The 24779-nt window shown below is 44.8% G+C and overlaps 1 protein-coding gene across 1 annotated transcript in view; it reads right to left on the bottom strand.

Moving 5' to 3' along the window:
* Nucleotides 1-17756, bottom strand: part of LOC141740746 (protein ELYS-like) — a 47323-nt gene extending 29567 nt beyond the window's left edge. The window contains exons 1-7 of the mRNA XM_074579939.1: nt 17617-17756; nt 11650-11776; nt 10160-10413; nt 5193-5373; nt 4168-4375; nt 3019-3135; nt 1957-2041 (exon numbers count right to left, since the gene is read on the bottom strand). Of these exons, the coding sequence (XP_074436040.1) occupies nt 1957-2041; nt 3019-3135; nt 4168-4375; nt 5193-5373; nt 10160-10413; nt 11650-11770 (966 nt within the window). The 5' untranslated portion in view covers nt 11771-11776; nt 17617-17756. The remainder of the gene's footprint in view (nt 1-1956; nt 2042-3018; nt 3136-4167; nt 4376-5192; nt 5374-10159; nt 10414-11649; nt 11777-17616) is intronic.
* Nucleotides 17757-24779: the final 7023 nt, after the last annotated feature.

Here is a 24779-nt window from a genome sequence, read left to right as displayed (position 1 = left end):
TCAAACTGTCTACCATACAACACATGAATGGGTGTACTGGGGACAAATAGCAGCTCTATTTAGTTCTCTCCTCAACTGCCTTGTAAGATTGGTTTGTGTTTCAATCTTCCACGACACTCATCACGGGCATGCAGAAACAGCAGGGGAGGACAATATCTCAGAGCCAGAGACTGGTGCCCGACACTTCTTACAAGCCTGTGAATGTGTTACTGGCTGCATAGTCGATAGAGGGTTAAAAGTCTTACATTTGACCTCACCACAGCTTTCTCGAGTCACAAACACAACAACGTTATTTAATTATTCTGTGTGCTTTTTCTTTACAAGAGTGTCAGCTGGCATTTCTAGTAGACCCATTGTTAAAGGCTCCTGAAACATTTCAGCCCTCTGAGGTAAAACCCGACACTCATCACATCTGGTTCAGTAAAATAGATGAGCAAGACAAAAAATTGCAACGACCGTTTTAACATTAAAGTGTTGAGACAGAACAAAGTAGCCACCAGAGAAATGGACAAAGACAACTGGGCGTTTTTTTCCCAAAGAAGTACACAGTACGAGGTATTGCCTTTGCCACTACTAAGACTGTCGCTAAAAATAAAAGAGGATAAACAAAGCAGAAGTGAAAAAGTGAAGCTGGAGATAGATTAAAGAAACTTTCTCCTATCAACCTGACAAAGTGCTTAGAGCATTACAAGAGATGCATCAGTGAATGGCAAGGAAAAATTCCTTCTAAAACTAAAACACCCAATCCGGGTGCGCTGCTCCTCTAGAGCAACGTATGTTTCTGTCATAAAAACCCTGCACATCAACAAAGATAAAGAGATAGCATCCAGCACGCGATGAATCACTGGAAGATCCTTCTACTTGGTCACCGTGATAGATAATGCATTTTAAAGAAACACCACCTTTTCCAAACACCTAACCTCTATCTATGCAAAAGCAACAGTGACAAATGAGGAAGCACCTTTCCTATACATAAGGAAAACACTCAAAAATCTAAATTAATCCAAAAAAATCACAAGGCACAGTCCCTACAAAAACCAGAGTACCACGATACAAGAGTCACCCCTGTTTCGTTCCATAGCTATTGAGAATATGCAAGAGAAAGTACCAAATCAGGAGGAAAGACTTGCTCTGAACTAAGATTACTGTCCCCTCAAAAAGATTTTGGAAGACTTCCAAGCGTACAACTGAATGGAATTACACATCTAACAGATGCGCCTTGTCTCTGTTAGCTATCTGAGATACAATGATACCTCACATCTGTATTTTAAACGCATCCTCCTTGGAGCCAGATCTAACATTTAGGTACACTCTTCTGACCAAATCATACCACTATTTACTCTATTTACGTATCTTGCTGGCTTTGAGAGCAGATTTAATAGATAGCAGATTTTAACAGCTCACCCAGCCAAAAAGGAGTTATCTTTACAGCTACTAAGTGTCATTAAGGGATCAACACCTAAGAGACTCTGTAGGCACATCTCATTTGAAGTCCAGCTGACGGAGCTCAAAAGAAAACCGAGAATATCAAACCAAAGATCGTCAACAGAGAGACACAGGACTGAATTTTAAGAAAGGGAGAGAGACAGAAGCTTATTCAAGTCCGAAGCTTGGTTAAACCAAGCGATTCAAGGCCCAGTCTTCTCTTCCTACATGCCATTCGTTTGGTATTTCAGAATAATTTTATTTGCAAAAGCCGCGTCCTCTTGAGGAATTTCATTTATACGGGCTCTTTGCAGATGAATCTAGCTGGAACACACGACACTGCAGTATAAAATGGTACGCCTTCTTTCCAAAAGGTATGGACAAAGGCCGTGCCCAAGAAGACTCAGCAAAACATTATTATTTTTTCAGCCAGCTCTGAAGTTTGATGGTAAATCTCACCCCTGTAACTCAACTGATACTCCCTTAGAGAAAATTACTATTGTCTGCTTTTCCCACGCATGCACCTCTTACCTCATACATGACTTGTCCTGAGGCCACGCGTTTTCTGTCACCAAACGCTAACTGCAGCAGGTGTAAACTCACCACATCGCCTTCACTGAAAAAGGGATAAATTATGAAATTTGGTTACAAAGCTGCTTTATAGTCCTCATTGTCATGTTAGTAGACCTGGACGTTTTCTTAATAGCATGCTCCTGCTGAAAAGAACACCACCTCTTCCCAAAACATGATCATCGGCCACATTTAGCCACTGAAACATGAAGGAGGGTGTTTTGACACTAACAGCTTCAGGGGCAAAAGCCAACCGTACAATTGGAAAGCTGTAATATGTTGTATGGACTAAGAATTGTTGGAAATAGTTCTTCACAATGAAGAGTTCTCCATCGAAACTGCTTTAAAGTCAAATTTTAAAAGACTGCCACTCTACCAACAGCTGAGCTGATGGAATCGCTTGCTGATGCAGAAAGAGAGATCTCTCTGCCCTTCCCTTACCACCAAAGTTCCCCTCCCCCTCTTGCACACTCTGCACCCTTCCAAGTCCGATTTGATTCAGCAGAACAGCGGGAACCCATTGGCTTTTCTGCTGAATCGTTTTCTGCCAGGGGAGCTGCACTGGCTCACCAAGGCTCCACAGACTGCTGACGCTGGCACAAGGCCATCGGCAATACTGTCACCGCCGCCTTTAAGGGTGGCAGGCTGTTGTGTGGGCACGTCTGGTGTTCTAGATCTGCAGCCTCAACTGCTCCTAGTGGTATTTTAATACCACGGTGTGACTATCAAACAAATGATGAAGCGGTCATCGAGGAACAAAAGCAAACCATTTGAGAATGCGAGCAGAAGAATATGGCCACTGTTGCTTTGCCTTCTGACAGAAGGCAGGAACTAGTAGGTCCCTCTTCACGTCTGGTAAATCCTGTAAAAATTGCATTCTAAGTTTAACACCTTCTGTACTGGAAAGAATCTCCTGCACAGCTGAAGAAACACAACAAATACACATGTTCAACTGTATGGGAACAAATATCTTTAAAAAAAAATAAATCAATTCATTGGCTGATAGTTGAAGTTTTTATTCACCTTTCCTGCGTAGACTGAACAGCCCACAAGTAGCAACAATTGCGAGGATCATTCTCAGGCTCTTGAAAAGTGACAGCATAGACAGGAATCCTCCCTCCTTCAAGCTGAGAGTGGTGCCTAGAGGTTTAGGGAAAAAAAAGCAAAACAAAAAAGAAAAAAAAATGTGAGCCTAGTGGCCCTAATTGTTTGTAGAAGTATAGAAGCATCTTCTGAGAAAAGAGCACCTAGCATACTTATCCTCAAAGTACAGAATGTCATCCTTCCATCTCAGACACGTGAGCCAAGGAAGAGACTACGTTTTATGCCAGAGTCAAGAGCCAAAGAAATTACTGTCCAGCAAATGCAATAACCTGCGTTTATGTCATCCTCTGCCTCCAGAGGAGGAATATAACGGATTCCTTCAGCTGCCAAGCAAAAGATTGTTCCTACTGTTGGAGCCTATTTCAATATCAAACTTAAAATGCAGCGCATCTTCTGAACAAATGTAAAACAGGGACAAACACAGGTAGTTTCTCGTTTCTTGGACTACGTCAAGCATTGTTCTTCCTGACTTCTGAACCTTATTTGTACCTCCACACTCTACTCTTGCCACCTAATTATTCCTCCACTGTCTATTTATGCATCCAACAGCTTCTGGGGAGTCAGTGCAGATCTGCTGAAGGGAATCCCAACCAGAAGTTAGCCAAATATTTCAGGTGAGATTGCTCTTTCGGCCAAAGCTGACATGCAGGAAAGAATACATTTTTCAGGCACAGGTCAGCTATTGAGTTTTCATGTCTCACTAGTTTCACCCTGGACACTTTAGAGAATATCGGCACCAAAATCACATCACTGACATACTTCAGCCTTTCAATGGATGCCCCAGTTGCAGTAACCGGTTCTGAAAACCCCAGGAAGCATGCTTCCCACAATTCCTCAATCCACAGGCACAAGAAGGAAAACAATCCTAGTCCACTGGGGAGAAGGCGGACCACTTCACCCAGGTATGACTGAAAAGTTATGTCAGAAGAGGATTTCTGAACGTGCCAAGATTATACTCATACTCACTTCAGTCCCTGAAAAAGTTCTCTTTACATCCACATACTTCCTTAAGCAACAAATCGAGAGCCCCGCACCTCCAGGCATGGCCAAGTGTAAAGGCCTACTTACTCTCTCTTCAACGTTTTCATATTCCAGAGCGACAGGTAGCCATCCGAGAAACCCACAACGAGCTGGTTGCTTCTGCTTATGTAGCACAGGGCTGATACTGCTGTTCCGGAAGCATTTTGTAATTGAAAACAGAGATGTCTCCCTTCGCTGGTCACAGTTTCTCTTCTTTGTGCAACTTCAGCAGGAATTCTAGTGACAACTTCTAGATCTACACACACAAAACCAAGCAATAAATAAATACATTATGCCATTTAGGCTGCATTTTAGGCACTGATGTGACAACCCCTATCATCTAATGCTACCGTGCCAGGCAAAATAGCCATTTATGCAACACTTTTTTTGCCATTTCCATTATGTATGTCTTCAAAGAACATAAGAACTCTCGGATCAGACAAGTATTCTCACTCACGTTTGAAAGCTAGGTAAAAGCGTAACCTTCATAGACAAATTCTTCCTGGACTCTGAAAAGCAGGAGTTTGGGCCTCGTGATGAAATTTGAAGTGGCACCTCGTGTTTGAAGTGGCACCAATTGCTGAAGCTGCTGTTGTAATAGCCAAAACGGTGTATGCAAGCTGAGTACACCTATTCGAGATTTCATTCATCCAAATGCATGGGTGTTGGTAAGTGGGGTTTATTTTAAAAAACAAGCCCAAAATTTGCCCCAAGTCAATTAACACAAGCAGAAGAGCATTCCCGGGAAACAGGGCTCCTCCAACACAACTTCCTACCAGGCGGCCGCACCGGCTCACGTGGCAAAATTCCTACACCTCTCTGGCAAGAATCATAGTGGCACAGGGATCTTGGTGGGAGGGGGCATTTACAGCACTGCGAGGAGCAGTCAGACACTCCCAGGTTTAATCAGGTCAGGACTATACGATGTCAAACTGCCACCTGTAACCAGTCGTCAGAAATGTCTGACACAAGGGTCTTCAAAGTGGGATGCATACTGTTTATTTAAAAGACACAATGTTTAAACGTTAATGTTTTCTTATATTTAAATTCATGTTGAAAAACTGCAAGCTTACCTGATGCTTCAATTTCATTCTGACTGCAAGATAAATCATCCAAACAAAGGTCAACCAGAAGTAGATGGCCAACATCTGTAGCCACTGCTGCCACCCCAAAGAGCCATCGCAGACTCTGATGGAGGTGCTGAGTGCTCACGCTCGCTCCACCATGATTCGCTATGGGTTCTATAGCGGTTACCTACAGGAAAACTACAAGTTACTATTTGAGCTCTTTGATAAGCTCAATAGAACTCATTCAAAAGTGAAGGCTGAATTAGCACATCAGAAACAAGAAAGTAAATACAGGAGCATAAGACTTAAAACCAAAGCATTTTGTATTGTCTCCTATTAGATCAAGAAAAAAGAAAAATAAATAAAGCCCTGTACAAAAATCTGTTACTGCCTTCTGTTTACTAGATTTCCTACGGTTGACTGAATTCTACTTAAATGGTGCATTCTATTATTACCGCTTAGCAATTTCCATTTTCTACTTAGGAATAATAAAGAAAACATGGGAAATCAGTTACATGCAAGAAACTTTATCATATTCAAGGGGTGTAAGACTGACAAGCAAAGCTAAATCTAGGTCTCCCACCGCTCACAGCCCACCGGCACTGCGATACTGTCACAGAATCACACAGAATGGTAGGGGTTGGAAGGGATCTCTGGAGATCACCTAGTTCAACCCCCCTGCCAGAGCAGGGTCACCTAGAGCGGGCTGCCCCGGAATGTGTCCAGGCGGGTTTTGAATGTCTCCAGAGATGGAGACTCCACCACCTCCCTGGGCAGCCTGTTCCAGTGCTCTGCCACCCTCAAAGGAAAGAAGTTCCTCCTCATGTTTAGCAGCTTCCTATGTTCAAGTTAGGTGGAACTTGCTATGTTCAAGTCTGTGCCCGTAACCTCTCGTCCTGTTGCCAGGGACCACTGAAGAGAGCCTGGCCCCATCCTCCTGACACCCACCCTTTAAGTATTTATAAGCATTGATAAGATCCCCCCTCAGTTGTTTTTTTTCCAGACTGAAGAGACTCAAATCCCTCACAGCCTTTCTTCATAAGAGAGGTGTTCTAATCCCCTAATCATCTTCGTAGCCCTTTGCTGTACCCTCTCCAGCAGTCGCCTGTCCTCCTTGAACCAGGGAGCCCAGAACTGGACACAGTACTCCAGATGCGGCCTCACCACAGCAGAGTAAAGGGGGAGGATGACCTCCCTCAACCTGCTTGCCACATTCTTCTTCATGCACCCCAGGATGCCACTGGTCTTCTTGGCCACAAGGGCACATTGCTGGCTCATGGTCTTCCTGCTGTCTATGCCTTCCTTGAAAAACGGGCGTTAGGATAAATCACAGCTCGAGAGTCAGACGAGGCAGCGGCCAAGTTGCATGGGAGACACACCATTTCCATGGGAGTGAAACGTATTTAGAAAGCGTTGAAGGGAGAGACCAGCTTAGTAAAATTCACACTAGTCCGCATTTAGAAGAAAAGTAACAACCACATAAAGGAAAAGAAGCTTTAAATGCACACCAGCGCTTTCACGAATGTTGAGAAAAATGTTAAAAGCCAGCCTAAAGCAGCAGCTTCTCAGATAAAAAGGTGACTCCACCTAAAGGAGGAAGCGCACACTGCTCTTTCACGTGCCCAGCAGTCTGCACACAACTGTCTCACAAGGCGAAGACAGACCTTTCAAGCACACGTTGCAGCACATCCCAGGACAACACTGACTGCTAGAACAGAGATACAAGCACATGAAGACTCCTGCACTAAAGCTGTACAACAAAAGGACATAGGCTATTGTTTAGCCCTCTCACAAAACACAAGGCAAACAGGAGGCTTTACAGCAACAACAAAGCTTTATATGAAAATAAAGCAAAGAAGTGAGCATCACAAGCTACTCCATTTTTTAATATATTATTTTTTTACCCCCAGAGGTGGGGAAAAATAACCAAATCCCTGAGCCCCAAAGGTTTCTCTTCTCCCATATCAAGCACTTGCTATCATTACACTGCCAGGCAGTCTACCCCAGAATTTACCTTTCATCTTGCTCACAAGAATGCTAATCTTAGAAGTACCTAGAGCACTTTAGACAACTCAAATTTCCTCTTCCAGATCTCCTGTAAATCAAATTAAATTTCCAATCTTCTCTGCTACTCGAAGGACTGTCAAAAGCCTTTTGATTATTCCAACTCTTGCTGCTCCAAGTCTTGATGATCATTACAAGGCAAGCAGAAATACTGTACAGAATTTGGCTACAGAATTAGCCAAAGTTCAAGTGCCGATTCCAACTTCTTTCTGTTTTAAGATTTTTTTCGCTGTACAACTGGCTCCAAATGAGTCTTTTCCATTTTTGCATACAGTCTTCCAAAAACGTTTCCCAATTTTAACACTTCAGTTTTCCATGCAGAAGCTCCTGAAACTGCCTATTTTTCCACTGCACTGTGCAGTGCCTTTTCATATTCTCTTAGACTAATGACAACTCATTCTGGGAATAAACAAAGAAAACTTTTCTCAGCTCACTGAATCTGAATGCTACCCTTCTGCCTCATACAAACCAGGAAAGGTTGTGAAAATACCCTTCAATAGTTCTGAAGCCTTATAAACCCATTTAACAGAACTGATGTTTTTAATTCAGATTTGCTTTTACTAGAATCCAATTCAAATAATACTGCATTAACATTTTCAGTTTTCTGCTACATTTCACAATTTCACATGTATATCATCCAGAGGGCAACAAGAGATGCTCACACACAAAAAAAAAATTATGTCAAATGTCTTTCTAAGCTTGTGAGTTTTGTTTTTTAAACTCATGCCTTTTCTCTCTGAATGACTACACACCTCTCTTCCACTAAAAGGCAGTCATATTGTCACTAGAAATAACCTGTATTAATACTCTAATGGCTTGACACCTTGGACCAGAGCTATTCTCAGTTCACAGAATGGTTTGGGTTGGAAGGGACCTTAAAGACCACCTAGTTCCAACCCCCCTGCCCTGGGCAGGGACACCTCTCGCTAGACCAGGCTGCTCAAGGCCCCATCCAGCCTGGCCTTGAACACTCCCAGGGAAGGGGCATCCACAACTTCCCTGGGCAACCTGTTCCAGTGCCTCACCACCCTCACAGTAAAGAATTTCTTCCTGATATCCAAATCTACCCTCTTTCAGTTTGATGCCATTACCCCATGCCCTATCATTACACCCCCTCATAAAGAGTCCTTCCCCATCCTTCCTGTAGGCCCCCCCCTTTAGGTACTGGAAGGCTGCTATAAGGTCTCCTCGGAGCCTTCTCTTCTCCAGGCTGAACAACCCCAACTCTCTCAGCCTGTCTTCATAGGAGAGGTGCTCCAGCCCTCTGATCATCTTTGTGGCCCTCCACTGGACCTGTTCCAACAGGTCCATGTCCTTCTTGTGCTGAGGACTCCAGAGCTGGATGCAGTACTCCAGGCGGGGTCTCACCAGAACAGAGTAGAGGGGTAGTTGGTGTTAACCTGTACAACTTAGCTGTCCACAGAAGTTTTATCTACACAGTTTTGCTTACCCTTACTCCCACTGACAACCTGGAAGTTAACAGTCCAACTACCAATACCTGTGTCCTGTCTATACTCATCTAACTAACATAATAGCAAAAAAACAGGAAGCGAAATGAAAGCAACAGACCAGACATGCTTGTAATCAAGAGAGTTCATGGCATAAGAGGACAAATTCAGATAAGCTTTGGCTACATTCCAGAATTCCTAACTTTTATCTCACAACCACCAACCTTTCCCGCAAAGGCTTCATCATATTTTCTCCTGAACCACTTCTTTGTGATATAGAAAAACTCCCTAATATAACTGAGAGTTATAACTACATTCAGTTTCAAATCACTTCTGTAGACACAGATTCGATATGTGTCATGAACCTTCCTACCCTTTCCTTTTCCTGTTCCCAGCTTCCTTAGATTCACGAAGGAAAACTAAGCTATGTCCTTTTTCTCAAACACAATTTACTTACTGATTATATGCTTATGTCAGTACACAGCTTGTCTTTCCAGCTACAACTCTTAAGATTTATCAATCTTAGATGGGTAAATTACCACAGTGGAGCACCAACCCAACTCCTATCTCTATAAGTGACCCCAATACGAATGCTTACTACTAGTCATCACACTGTAGCATTACAAACAAACAAAACTCCACCTGTATTCTAGCAAGTCAAACCAAAGCACCTGATGGAAAGCTGGCTAAGAAGTTAGTTAGTTAGTTGTTGCAGATTCTAAGATGATAAAAATATAGTGAATCTTGATGTTCTATTGACTTCCACCGATTCTTGTTTACATTAAGATAATGAGGCTAGGGGACACACATCATTTGAGTTTCTGGGTTACAGAAGACAGAAAACATCAGCAACATTACACCAGTGTGTCCCATCTACACAAACACACTAGTCAGAGAGCAGAGATTCAAGGACTGCAGGCTGAAAGGTGACCTCCCAACAATCTGTCAGATAACTCACTAGAGGCTCTTTTTTCCTCTCCTAAGTCAATAGAACAACGTGTTCTCCTCTCAAGTCACCTGCTTGCTAGGCTGAGAAGTCATTTACAGCACAACTATGGAATTTTGAGGTATTTTAAAGACAGTATTTCTGACAGAAATCAAGCATTTTGGAAACGTATGCTAAAGACAAGTTAAAGAGTGTGGGTTTTTTTCCTTTTTCACTCAGGACAAAAAAAGGTATTTTTCAACGCCTTTTTGTGGAAGTGGACTATCAGGTAACTATGTGCTCTACAATAAAACCAGAAAACTTGTTCTACTATCAGTAAACTCAAAAGATAATGGTACCATTAAGCCCAAGATTTTACAGCAACATCATCTTGACTGGATACTCTCAAGTGACAGGATGTTAACGCACAACAGAAAAAATACCTCCTACAAAGAGACGCTCCAAAGCTTGTCCTAAAACAGGCCTACGCAGCACCTATCATAAAAGCTTCGTTTCTCCAATTAAAAAGTACCTACCCTCCCGGGAAGAACAACTGCTTTAACCACTCTTGATATTCCAAGGTCGTACAGACAGAGAACACTTCCCTCTGCTTCTTCCAACCCAACCAGCAGTCCAGTTCTCTTCTGCCAGGAAAACTCCTTCACCACACGAACAATGGGAGGCTGTTCATTGACTCCACTGAAACGGTACGCAGAGAGACGCTCTCCTGTCACAGAGTTCACCACCTCAAGTTGAGGACCACGTGTCAACCACGCCAGGCCGTTTCTCCCTGTGAGAGAAAAGAAAGAGGACTGAAGCAAATGTCCAACGGAAGACTGAAAACAGCTGAAAAAAAAAAATCACAGTGCCTGCCGCTTTCCTTCAATAAACGTACCTAGCAGAGGAAGACCGACCTACCTCATTCTAGTCAATGATTCAAAATCACCCGTTGAAATCCCCAAGCAATCCCTCCTAAAATTAACCACCTTGTTATTTTGCATTTGTACTTGTCATTCCTGCACTGAAGAATCTGGGTTGTTTGGGATAAAGATTACAAGGTCCTGATTGACAGCCTTTATACCACATTCGCCTTGGTTTTGCTAGAAATCATCTAAATACATACGGGAATACCAAGTCTTAGAGCGTACTCCACACAAAGCAAATCTAAGCCTATTCATTTCCGGTTTATTCATTTTACTTGACACATGCCTCCTTTGGGCAAGGATTTGGACTGCAACAAGAAATTATCCTAACAAGGGCACTGTGTGAGTAAATTTCAACTTTCACACGTGCTGATCACAGGAAGAATTGAAGGCATTTTGTTTCACTGAACTACTGCCAGCCCAAAGGAAGTATGAGCTCAATTCCTGCATTTACACTCAGGTAGATAGATTCTACCTGGTCTTAACAGAAGCCTAGACCTCCAGATAGGCACCCAGCTCTACTGTCACATCACCTGGAAAGTCAACTACCTGATCTGCTTAGCCACTGTCAGCAGCTCTCCCTGGGTACTCAGCTGCATCCTATTAGATACTTTGGAAATATAGCTGCAGCACTTAACAGTCTTATCCTCTTCCTTCTGGTTTTAGTCAGACTGGAAAAGAAAAAGCATGGGGGGCTGCCCCTGTAACACTGTAGGAGAACTATTTCTGCATCTGATGTTACAATGGTCACAGAGCTCAAGCTGGTGCAAATAAATACCACCCAAAACAACACTATCACATTTTTGAAAACTGCCTTTTATTTCATTAAAAATTGAGGAGGGCTCACTGACTCCACATGTTTAAGAGAATTATTTTAATAGCATGAGACTGGTGCAGGTTTTTTAACTTCAAAGTTTAACTATACTCACGTTTTAATATTAGCATTTGTCATCGCTGAAGCACCCTTTTTGTTCTCTCTCTCTAAACAGGATGCCTCTTAACAGCACCAACCTGACACAGCTGATACGATGACCTGAGGCTTCAGGTAGCCTCCAGGCAAGAACAACTTTATACCGAGACCAAATTTAAAGGAAAATGCTCACCTCCAGAAAACCTCCCGCACAGCACAGAGCCGAGGGTTCCCTCATCTTCCCCAAGTGCCTGAAGAGTCACCTCTGGAAACTGCAGCAGACTGCTCGTTACCTCAGCTGTTAGGTCTCGCATTCTTCACTGTAAATACAGGAAAAAATTGCACAACTAGACTCACGTCAGCCAGAACTATTCTTGAGAGTGACAGAAGTTTCATCAGTATGCAGTGAAAAATCCCCTAGACATCACCTCTAGCTCTTTTCCTTGCAAATAATGGCACTCGGGAGACTTTTTGCTCTCCCAGCAGAGCAAAAGGAGAATCCTTTGCTTTTCTGATGCCTGTGAGATCACCAACAAAAAGTGACCCAGACGTATCAACAGAGAAATAACAGGAAAAAGCCCAATACACTGAGTTCAAGTCTACTCACACAGGTTAGGAAGATGGGAGCTGAGAAAAATCAGATTTTAAAAGGTTTCTCAGCAACAGGTACAACTTTCCATTTGTCCTTTCCCTTGATTTTATACTTTTTACTTATTGTCAAATGTCTTCTAGCAGATTACATGCATCACTTACGTCTTGTTCACTTTCTGCGTGTTTATTTTGAACACTAAGGAATACAAAGTTCTTAACTACCTCCACTCTCAAATTATTCCAGAAAACATGCTTTTGATATTTTCTACATTACAAGCAATAAAGACTTTTATAGCTCATCAATTAGAAAGTAGTTTTCCATACACTTATGATGTAAACATAACACAGCACTTTAAAACACCAATTTTATTCTGTACTTAAATCCTTGTATTCCTTATTCCAGTCCCTTCCTTCCTATTGCCTGTCTCTATAACATCTCTGCAGTATTTTACAAAAAACTGTAGGCCACTCAGAGTGTTTCCACACTTCTGTAGGTGCTCCACAAAGTGTTCACATTTCTGCATGTCAAGATCAACGTTTTGTGGAAAAACTCAAAAGCTGAAGGGATTTACGAGATTAAATAGGTGGCTAAATAAGAGATATTCTATACACATGGAAATACAAACTACTTTAAGGAACTACATTTTTCAAGTTCACTGGGTTATTCAAAATGCCCCCAGAAAACAAGACAGCTTTAATTATCTTGTTCAAATAGCACTGCTTTCTTCATGAGGTCTCAAAAGGAAGATATTATACATGGTTCACTATTCCTGGGTGTTACACAAGCTGACCAACTCGGGCATCAAGCAGAACCCTTACCCTATGCTACAAACCAGTACAGCCAGCCACTTAAATGTGCACACAAAGCCTATTGGATTAACTGGACCATACATGTTCTCCTGCAAATTAAGTTTTATGATTGTTTCTTCCAGCATGCTCCAGTAACCTATTTTCCTTAGAGCACAGGAGGTTATAGCTAGGTTTGAAGACAAGACTCTGGAAGCAAGACCAAGTTATCAAACAGAAATGTTTATAAATAGTTACAATTTATATTAATTGTACTTTTCTGAAGAAAGATTACGCTTTAAAGCCCGGGCATTGGAATCTACTATATTTCAAGCCAGAAGCACTCTATTTGACATTACATTCCTGTATCTTCTGCCAGCATGAACACAATGAGCACGTGAAACACAGGAGGTGCACATCAGGGTCCCACACTAAACACAAGTCAACATTTGGAAAAAAATGTTGCCGATGGCAAAGGCAGTATCGCAGGACGCTGCTGTAGCCTGACCGCTCTGCCAGCATTCACAACCAGCCCAGATCAAGTTCCAAGTGGGACAACTTATTTGCAGTACTTTTGTTGGGTTTGCTTTTTGGTACCTGTCATTGTTTCAAACTGACAGCAGGATGAATTTTCGCGCTGCATCCAGGGGCTCCAGAGAGTAAAAGGGCCCACAGTTTCACCAGCATTCTGGCTTAGTTTATCGTAATGACTTAATGAATATATTTTATGAGTAACCTGTAATACCAAATACTAATACAGATATATTGGGTTGGTGAATAGCATCTTTTAAATGCTTCAGTCTGTGCCCACTGCCTCTGGTCCTGTCACTGAGCACTGCTGGAAAGTACTTGGTTCCGTCTTCTTTATCCCCTCCCTTCGGGTATTTATATGCACTGGGGACATCCCCCCTGAGCCTTCTCCAGGCTAAACAGTCCCAGCTCTCTCAACCTTTCATCACAGGAGAGACATTCCAGTTCCCTCTAACCATCTTTGTGGCCCTTCGCTACACTCTCTCCAGCACTTCCATACGTCTCTTATGAAGCTGAGGAGCCCAGACCTGGACACAGCACTTCAGGTGTGGCCTCACCACCGCTGATGAGAGGAAGGATCACCTCCCCTGACCTGCTGGGAATGCTCCTCCTCATGCAGCCCAGGCTATCATCAGCCACCTTTACTGCCAGGCCACATTGCTGGCTCATGGTCAACTTGGTGTCCACCAGGACACCTAGGGTCTTTTCTGTAAAGGGCTACCCAGCTGGGCAGGCCCAGGCATATACTGGTGTGTGGGTTTGTTCCTCCCCGGGTGCAGGATTTTGCACTTCCCCTTGTTGAACTGTATGATGTTCTTGTCAGCCCATTTCTCCAGCCTGTCAGTCCCTCTGGATGGCAGCGCGAGCCACTGGTGTGTCAGCCACTCCTCACAGTTTTGTATCATCCGTCAGCTTGCTGAGGGGACACTCTGCCCCGTCATCCAGATCATTAATGAAAATGTTGAACATTCAACCCCACCCCACCAAAGCAGCCTATTTTAAAATATTCAGTTGGCCAAACCTCCTTCAAGGGAGAACACTGACTATGACAACATCTATTAAGGAATTTTATAAAACAGCACAAAATTCCAAAAACAGCATATATGATTGTAGTGAATAAAAAAAGACATAAGTAAGCATGGAGATGTCTGAAAAATAAGTCTGTGTGCTAAGTACTTCATGATTACTAACACATTATACTAGTAGCAAGATAGTTTTAAGAAAGAGAGTCAACAAGTATCTCCCAGTAGGGCAGGTAACAGCATTCAAGAAAACTTCTCAACCGCACACTCTCTGAGTAACCCTGCCTTTGCAACTGCTTACCTGGACAGGCGAAGAGCACACCTGGACCATTCATGTAACTTTAAATTTAATCATGCCGCAATTATTAACTGCATATGAAAACATGTGAAAATGCTAGAGCATCAGGCACGTCCACATTTCCTCCAGTAAGCCAATGGGCATTTTAAACATTTTTATTCCCCAGATATCTGCACTGGCAATGAGGAAGATAAAATCCATAATAAGTTATGAACAATATATATAGTGATCTGGTTATTAGGATGTTTTACTTGCATCATTCTGCTAAGTTAAACCAAGGATTACTGGGAAATCAAAACAACAGGAAAACACTTAGACAGAGCCAAGTTAAAGGCATGAAGCCTCTTCCTTAAGAGATATATCCAACACTAACTGCATTTCTGCTCTCTTTGAAGACAAGAACTACAATCATATCCCTATTTCTGTCTGTTAGAAATGAGATTAGTGTAAAACACCACAGGCTTACTTCATGTTCAGGAATAAACCAGAATCCAACCTCTGAGCTGTATGCTGTACCAAAGCGGTCTGTGTACAAGTTGACAAAATTAACCACTGCTCTTCACCCTAGGTACTTTATGACTTCCAAACTTCACAAACTATTTCCAAAGAAAGGAGCGTACCACGAGTCACAGGCTGAGGATAGATTTTTGCATTAAAAAGCTCCAGAAAAAAATAAACATGGAGAAATTACATGTTCAAGCAGAATCACATTCAGCCAAGTCAGGGTTCAGGGACGTCAGTTTTGACTGACGGTAGTACCTGAAAATCCGTTTCAAGGGCCAACAATGCTTGCTGAAGAACAAGCTAAAAATATGGCCAGCCGCAGCCGAAGAGATGATTTCACAAAACATGCTGACTTCCCTGCCACCAAAAGAGAGGACTTGCCGCCGCCTCCCATCTCTCCATCTGCTCCTTTGTTCTACTACCGTACTCCTGTGGCTCACCTCGCACTGCCTTAACAGTGCCTTAGAGCACTTTAGGAGCCAAGTTCACTCCCTGAGCAGGCAGGAAACTCACCCAGAAAAGCAGGTGGTGTTCCACCAGCTTCGAGAGCTCAACTGCCTTGCAGAGACAACCAGCAAGCATAAGAGGTGGCACAAGGAAGGAGGCAGGACCATGCATCAGGAAGAAGGAGAGGGAATTTGTCCATCTCCTTTTTGTGGCAGTCAGCCAGGCTGCTAGCTCATACCCGGGTGAAATGACACACTCAGTTTGCAAGGAGGGCTAAAAACCCCTTTACTTTTAGAAAGGACACCACCCAGGACACAGTCAGGCATCTTTTAACTCCCTCTTGCACGGAGAGACTCCCTAGCTCGCTGGGAAAGGCTGCAGCTGACAGGCGTCGTTCTTTCATTCCGCCAGAGGTGGAAGCTAAAGTGATTTCAGGGAAGGGTTACATGGCGATCAGAGAACAGACAGCATTGTGTGACGCTGTTCAGATGACATTTTCTAATGAAATGGGACAAAGAGTGGGAAGAAGAAGCCAAAGAAGAAGAAGAAATGGAAGAAAAATTAAGCACGAATTCCAGAATCCCAGCATCACAATGAAGAGAAAGGCCTTCCAGAATCACTGGAGGTCCTCTGGTCCAGCCCCCCTGCTCAGGCAGGGTCACCTACAGCAGGCTGCCCACGACCGTGTCCAGGCGGCTTTTGCGTATCTCATTCTGAAACATACTTTGACAAAGAGCAACCTGACAAGCCCAACTGCAAATGCATTTGCAACACGTGCAACAGGCCCGGCTTGTTGGTGACTCTCTCCTGCCAATTTAAGGCTTCTCTCCACCACACAAGTCAAGCAATACCACACCAGCAAAGCCTTGTCACCATTAGTTCTCTAAAACTGTATCCGACAGCTTCCTAGGTAGAAGGCACAAAATTAACAGAAGCCTGATTATGTTCGTTTCACTGTCTTAACAAAGCAAACCCCAGGCAGATCAATGCAGGAAAACCAGTTGATGCAGCAGGTGAACAAGAAGCTGTCCTCAGCAGAACAGGGTACGGTACTGTGTGCCCAAACGCCTGTGCCAGCTGCCAGCCAAGACCGATACAACCATCCAGAGGGAGCACCTGAACGACCCCGGTTAGCCATACACCCCACACAGGGCTCAGCATTCCCGACAGAATTAGGTCCCTAAATTTACCATCACTTTATCAAACATGATCAGGAAGCAATTATTAGACCTGAAAGACTGACACCACACTTCCTTTCTATTGGCAGAAGCTCCAGACCTAGACACATGGTTTATTAAAGAAAAAAATCAAGGACTTTTGTTTGAGTCAGCACCTCTGCTGCGTGATGCATGCTTCATGCAGAAAATCAAGAGACACCCCCACCCCCGAAACGCGCTGGGTTCCTATAAAGCTGTGCTTTCCCCATTAACCCAGCCCTCTTCCCGCGATCGCCGCTCTACGCAGATCGCGAATTTCCCGCCTCCTCCTGGAAAACCACACCGAAAAGGGGGAGGGGAGAGAAAAAAGGAAAAAGAAAATAGTAGAAAAGGCAAACTCTTCAAAAAAGTGACCGATACGCGGGGGCCGGCGGCGGGTGGCCGGACAGGAGGGGAACCTCCTGGCGGCAGCCGCCACATCTCCCACGCCCCCCAGCCTCTGACGGCCGCCTCCCGGCTGCCGAGCGTCGCACGCCACCGCCTCCCATGTGCGCTGCACAGGCCGCCCCGCCAGCCGCCCCGGCCTCCCCCCGCCGCGGCCGGGCCACATGTGGCGGGGCACGGCGCCACAGCCCGGGGGTCACTTACATAAGGGGCCGGGCCCGCCGAGGGCCCCCGCTGCGCCAGCGCCGGCGGCCTACCCCGCCTCAGGAGCACCCGGTACCTGCTGCTACGGGCGAAGGAAGGTCCCCTCCGCTGCCTTTCCCCTAACCGCCCGCCCTCACCGCCCACTCCCGCCCGCTGGGTGTTGTTTTTTTTTTTACCCCGGTACGTGCCGATCAGGGCGGCGGCATCTCCCGCAGCGGTTAACGGCGGCCTCTGCCAGTCACGGGCCCGCCCGCCCGGCCGAGCCGCCCCTCACGCTCCTGCGCAACTCAGTGCGCCCCGCGCCGCGCTCGCCCTCCTGCGCCGCCGCGCGCGCCCCGCGCTGTTCGTTCCGTTCCGCACCGCTCTCCCTCCCCCCGGCGCGCGGCACCCACCTCGCTCGCTCACCCGCCTCGCGGGGGGCGGGGCGGGGGGAGGGGGAGGGGCGCGCGGGGAGGGTGGCGAAGTTCTCGCGAGAACGGTCGCAGCTACCGCGGGAGTTTTCAAATCGGCGGGACGCGGCCCCGGGCGCTGGTCACCGCCGAACTACGTGTCCCGGCGTGCCGCGCCCCCGGCCCCTTCCGCTAACAGGCTTCCTTCCGCTGCGGGCCGCCTTGGCGCGGGGCACGCCGGGAACTGTAGTTCCTGGCCTACGACAGCGCCCGGCGCTTTGGCTGGGTGTAGGGGGGGTACCGTTTTGCTTCGGGGCCCTAGCGGCCACCCCATCCACCGGGAGACGCTGAAGGGGGGCGGTCCCAGAGCACACAGGGAGCACGCCCAGCACCTAGCAGTGTGGGGCCGTGTCTGCCCCCTTGTCCCTCCAAGGGGGAACCCACCATAGAATAGTAGAATTGTCCAAGTTGGAAGGGACCTTTAAGATCATCGAATCCAACCATTAACCTAACACTGACAAAAAACACCACAAAATGATGTCTCTCAGCACCTCATCTACACATCTTTTAAATACCTTCAGGGATGGTGACTCAACCACTTCCCGGGGCCGCCAGTTCCAATGCCTGATAACCCTTTCAGTGAAAAAATTTTTCCCAATATCCAATCTAAACCTCCCCTCGTGCGACTTGAGGCCGTTCCCTCTTGTCCTGTCACCTGTTACTTGTGAGAAGAGACTGACCCCCACCTCGCTCCGGCCTCCATTCAGGTAGTTGTAGAGAGCAAGAACGTCTCCCCTCAGCCTCCTCCAGGCTAAACGACCCCAGCTCCCTCAGCCGCTCCTCATAAGACTTGTGCTCCAGACCCCTCACCAGCTTCATTGCCCTTCTCTGGACCCACTCCAGCACCTCAATGTCTGTTTTGTAGTGAGGGGCCCAAAACTGGACACAGTACTGAAGGTGGGGCCTCACCAGTGCCGAGTACAGGGGGACGACCACGACCAAGTCCCTAGTCCTGTGGGGAGATGGCCTGCTGGGGCCAGCCCTGCCCACGCCTGTCCCTCTGATCGCAGGGGCCGCCTGTCCCCCTCGAGGCACTTGGTTGCTGCTGAAAATGGGTTTCAGAGGAGTTTGTCCCTCCCCAGGCACAAGGTCCCGCTGTCAGGGGCAGCATCCCTTGCCACCGGGCTCCCTCGAAGCAAGCTTACCCTGCAAATCAAGTTCCTCACTAGCAGTTTGCAGGCTTGGCTCTTGTCTTTTTTACACCTCCTTACAGACTCTTGCCAGCACAGCTGTTTCAGAGACAGCTACAGTCTTGGCAGTGTTAGTGAAAACTCAGGAGAAGATGCAACCTTATTTCAGTGAAGCTTAAAGCCTGGTACCAGTGTGTGCAGTGTCTGTAAAAGCAGTGGTTCTGTATTAGCATCCTTCAGCAGTCTGAGGGGGGTTTACGCTAGGAGTATTTGCTCCTAAAATATGCCAAGTACCAATGAGAGGAGGGCTTCGTACATTTTGTAAATAAACAGGTTTCCAGGTGTGCTTGATTCGTGGTCTCAAGTTTATTGCAGTTGTTCCTACTTGACTGCAAAGGTCTAAACTGCAAAGAAGCAGAAACACAGCTAGACTTTAATGAAATAATACCAGCAATTAACAATACTAAAAATAGTTTAGGTCTAGACATTAGATAAAATTTTAGCTTTTAAAAAATACCCCTATGGCAGCATAAATTAGCATTTCTTTACAAGTAGAAACTATGATTATTGCATGCATTCACCACTGAAGAGAGGGCAGCTGGACATACTTACCTGTACAAAACTATTCTTTACAACCATCATGCTGATTGTTCTTTGTCAACTCACAAGCTGAGTTGTGACCTTCTTTCCATTTACTTTACAACACAAGGTACGTGTCACCATCACCTGGGCAAGATACTTGCCCTTTGGGGTTTTGCCTCTTGAAGGTAAAACATCAGCAATGTCAGGAGAGAGAAGTATCACTGTATTTGTGAATTATTATTCATTGAATCCTAGTTCATGACTGTTGATGTTCTGGATGTTGTTTTAGTTGGGATGAGACTGTGGTAACAGACTGATCCCTTGTGCAACACTGTTTATAACATACAGAGAATGAGCAAAGTCCCATTATCTTATGCCGAGCAAGAATTAGACTGCAGAAGATACTGCCAAGAACTAGGAATTTTTTTCTTTTTTACCATGTGTATTCAAATATCCATGAACATGCAGAAGACAGTTTTTAATCAATCTGCACATGCCTATTCAGAATATGGTTAGCCATCCCAGCTTCAACACAGCGTAATGCAGTCACTAACACACTTAAGTGGCAGCCACCCAATTTCTTTTATGTGAATATTTCGCTGTTGTCACAAGTTAAGTAAAGCTCACTGAACTTACAGTACAGCCTGCAGCCTAATTTATCTTCATCCCTCAGTTTAAACTAAGGAACTAAGTCTTCTGTTTTTAGCTTTAAAAACAACAGGAGAGAATTTTGGACTTTGGCATTTTAACAGAATTTTTTCTTTCATGCTATTTTTTCTCCAGCCCACATAGTATCCTTCACAAAGAGATTCATTGCACATCGCATTCAAGATAATTTTCATTACAATTTAGAAATTGTCCAGAAAATACCAGAGCTATTAAGTGTCGCTCCAGCAGTTTAATACCTACCTTTTCTCTCACACTCCCACATATATGTCCTAAAATACCCTAAAAATGGTAAAAGTGAAAATCAGAATACGAGGCAGTTCTTGCATTCCAGACCTCTTCACCACATCCATAATGAGTTTAATTGATTTTAGAGCAAAGCAGCTAAACTTTGAGATAAATGTTTAAACCCACAACACAGTAATACCTGCTCAGAGAGGTTTACTGAAAAAAAAAACAAACCAGGTAATAACACTAAATGATCCTACTTGAGATTCCCCTATACTCTTTCAGAACAATAGCTTCTTGTAAGTGAGGACTAATCTGTATCCCATCGCAGCAAGGGGTCCCTGTTAGACTCAGAGTTTCTTTAAGGACAAAAATTTATCCAACACAAAAATCAGAAGAAAAAACCCTCAATATAAAACATTTCCACTGAGCACTCTAGAATATTGTCTATGCAGACCATCTAAGCCACATGATTCAAAGATGACTAGCAGACACCCACCTCTTTCTTCACCTCCTGTTTCCCAGGAGAGGAAGCCCCTGCCAATATCCTAAAATTATCTGATAACTACCTGCGCCCCTTCCCAGTCCCTCTGGATTTTAAGAGACTAGGCTATTTATCTGTAGTCTTCCTCTTATTTTCCGTAAGAAAGCATATGTAAAAAGCCAACCCAGTAAACATAAAACTAAGGTTACACCGTTAGTCATTGAAAGGAGAGAAAGTACATATGAAGCAAAAAGTGCAAGTCTAATGCTACCCCTTTTGAGTGTATGTATGGTAACATGGTTAAAACACTCTTTGACTTTAAAACAGATGTTTTCAGACATTAGTAAACAAATATACAATACTTCCAAGAAGTGGCAGGATCATCAAAGGAGTGACAAGTATGTTCCATTTCTCCCAGCACTATTAGCAGCATACATTATGTCTAAATTACAGCTGTGCCTCTTAAGGTTAAGTCTACCATTCTTCATGTTATTATGCAAATTATGATCATGACTAGGTGGCTGCTGTTGCCATTTTAGATCAATTAATTTGTAGCATGTAAGAGCGCCAGTCATGGACAAGGAGCCCACCATGCCAGGTGATGAAGTCGCATGGGACAACCCAGCTCCTGACCTAACGGGGGAGGTTGTGCACACTGTCACGAGGTGTCGGTGAGACAGCATTTGCCTGGACAAAAGGAAGGCTGACTCTTGTCAAGCATTTCGTGTGAGGAGAAGGGGAACTTTGAAGGTGCGTGTGGAGGCAGCTCCTCCCAGACATGCTGGGCAGCGTGATGCCTGTGGGGCTGCGCACGAGAACGTGGCAAGCGGGATGATACCACCGGCTGATGGGTGATGGCAGGGCCGACTCTCTCTTAGGCATGAGAGGCTGTGCGTGAGACAGGCAGAGCTGGGGTGGACCACGAAAGGTCTCATCTGATGCGACAGAGAATGAGGGAGCTAGGGGAGAAATGCAAAGACAGGCATGGCAGCGCGGAGGACCAGCTAGAGCCATATCCTTTGCCGAGGCATTTAGAGTGATGACGTGCAGGACGGGGCTGCCTTTATTAAGGGCAAGTGCTTCAGCAGTAAGCACAATTCAAAGTGGTAACAGCTTGGATGAGAGCCTCAGCTGAATGGATGGAAACAGAAAGGCTCCATGTCAGGAATTTTTGTAGAGACCAAACCTTGCAAGGCTCAGACATGGCCTGAATAAGGCCCCAGGGAGAGGTCTGGACCAAAGACACACCACGCCCCCAGTTAGAGGCGTGCCTGAACACTGGCCTAAACAGTGGCTGAGGAGCACCATGATGAAGCGGCCTGTTTTAGCTGAGCCTGAGCCTGAGCTGGCAGTGAGGCTTACCGGGGCAGGCATCAGAGAGGCGGGCAAGGCTGTGTTTGAAAAGAAGGTCTGGCATTCATCTTTCTTACCCAGTTTTAAGTATTCACAGTGCAGTCATCAGCATCAGAGCTACTCAGCTAAGCTCCCTTTTTTTTGGTAGGTGAGCGGAACAGGTTTTTCACGGATGCCATTCATTTTCCCTGCGTTAGATACCTCCTATAGGATTAGCTGTAAAGGGAGTCCAGATGACCATTGCAGGCGGAGATGCCTGCAGTGTACCCTTTTATTTTTGGTCAGGTTAATCTCACCTTGAGAGACTGATCTGAATAGAGCCCTGGATCTTTAAGTTGCTCGGCAGCTGAATTTATGTTTGTGGTTGGGATTACCCAGAGATAAGGCATAGAAGAGAAAGGGGACAAGGACAGAGCTTTGTAGCACCTGTGCTGGGGTCTGGAGAGTGAGATAAAGAGGAAAAGCCATGCTGGTTGAGTGAGGGAAAAGGGAGAGCAGGGCTACGAAAGATGGAAGGAATAACCTCTCCGGGAGGGAAGCTCCATTGACTTGTGGAAAGTGCCTGACGGACAAACAGAGATGTAGGGGAGAGCTGTGGCTGCCTAAGAGGAGGTCATTCAAGGCTCCCACAAAAGTAATGCTGACTGAGTGCGGGGGCAGAGGCTTGGTGAGGGAGAAGGAGCCACAGGAGGAAGACTCCAGGCTTTCACTGAGCTTACAAAGCGAAGAGAACTGAGGTGCATGTTGTTTAAAGGAAAGATAAATGTATAAAGAGTAGTAACCAGGGGCAGGGGAAGGAGGCTGGTTGTTTGTAACCAGTAAGAGGTTTAACAGATGCATTTATTGAGATGATGATGAAGAGCCAGAGAAGGGTGAGCTATTAAAGAGATAAAATGAGAGTGAGGCTATTAAGGAAATGAGAGAAGGTGGAACCAGGAGCAATCAGAGGAGCTAGAGGAGAAAAACAAGGGAGAGAGCTCTTGCATCTGTGGCACTAGCAAAGAATTGGAGAGGGATAAGTGGAAGTGGATGTGAGAGAGTCGGGGGGGTGGGGTGGTGTCCAAAGTCAAGGAAGGAAGGAAGGAAGGAAGGAAGGAAGGAAGGAAGGAGGGGGAAGAGAGGAGATGCAGTGAAGAGCGGCTCTGGCACCGCTGCTCTCCCCACCGAGGCAGACCCTCTCCTTCTGAATTACAGGGAGCCGGAGGTGGGGCTCCGGCTCTTCAGTGGTGTCCTGGGCAGCACAGCCTTCCTTCCAAGTCAATAAGTCAATATCTAATGACGTGTGAGACTCACTACACGGTTTGCTGCTTTGTGCTGCCCTGGCACTGCCATGCGACTGTCACTCTGGAGTAACCAGTCGGCATCTACTTTTGCTTTTGTGTTGCTGTACCAAAATAAAGCAAATCCTCAGATGAGGAAAACCCTGCGTTAAAATGAAGTTCAGACTGTAAGTATATATCGGGTATGTAAAGGTGAAACAAGAAAGAAAATTCTGCAGTGGTGTGATAATGATTTTCAAGCACAGGATTGTTTATAAACACAGGATGCTGAGCGATGTGGTTATACTTACCCAAATATGTAATTACAAGGATACAAGTTTAAAAACAAGAATTAAATACTGCCTTTCAGTAATTACATAGGAGGAATTTATTTGGAAAACATGTCCGGTGTCCTTGAAGCCCAATATTAAAAAGCCTCAAACACAACAGAAAGACGTTTGGGCTGTTTGAGAGGTTTCATTGTGAATTATTTCAACTGAGAATTTTATTTAGTCTGTTTCATGGTTTTTAAAAGACTAATCTTAATTTAATTTTCTAGATTCAGAATGCTTGGTTATGAGATAATAGCAATTACTTCTATTCATCTTTTACTCTTAAGTAATTTATAAATATTCTCAGCCTTTAATTCTACTATATATTTCATTGGGAATAAATATTTTCTATTTTTCATTTAAAATGGCATTAATTCTATTGTAGGGCATTACTAATATTACACATTAAAAGCATTAATTAGTGCTTTTCAATATCAAACCCAAAGTAATTAGAAACTTAATGAACCAAAAATAGTATAACAGGATCTCTTCTATTCTCCACTAGAGCGTCAATAATTTAATATAAAGAGAGGCTCTCCAGAATTTCCCAGAGAAACAGAAAATTAAATGGTGGTTGGAACAGCAGTTGGTCATGCAGCCATAAGAAAAAAGAGAGAGAAAAAGAGGGAGAGAAGCGTCCACATTTCAGTTAAAGCAGAAAAGGGGACCTTAGGAGACCTTGAAAACTTTTTTCTTGAGCATTATACTGTGTATTGGTCGCATCTTGGTTTCATCTGTAAAAAATGTTACAGCCTGATTGTCAGAGCTACTCCCAGCTGCATTTTATGCATTAAAAATTATATATTACAAAGTTTTGATTTTATTCTTTTTTCCATTGGGGGTAATTGTTTGAAGC

Source organism: Larus michahellis, chromosome 3, assembly GCF_964199755.1.
Source record: "Larus michahellis chromosome 3, bLarMic1.1, whole genome shotgun sequence".
Lineage (NCBI taxonomy): Eukaryota > Metazoa > Chordata > Aves > Charadriiformes > Laridae > Larus > Larus michahellis.
The sequence above is the reverse complement of the archived record's forward strand: the minus strand, read 5'-3'. Positions and strand labels throughout refer to the sequence as shown.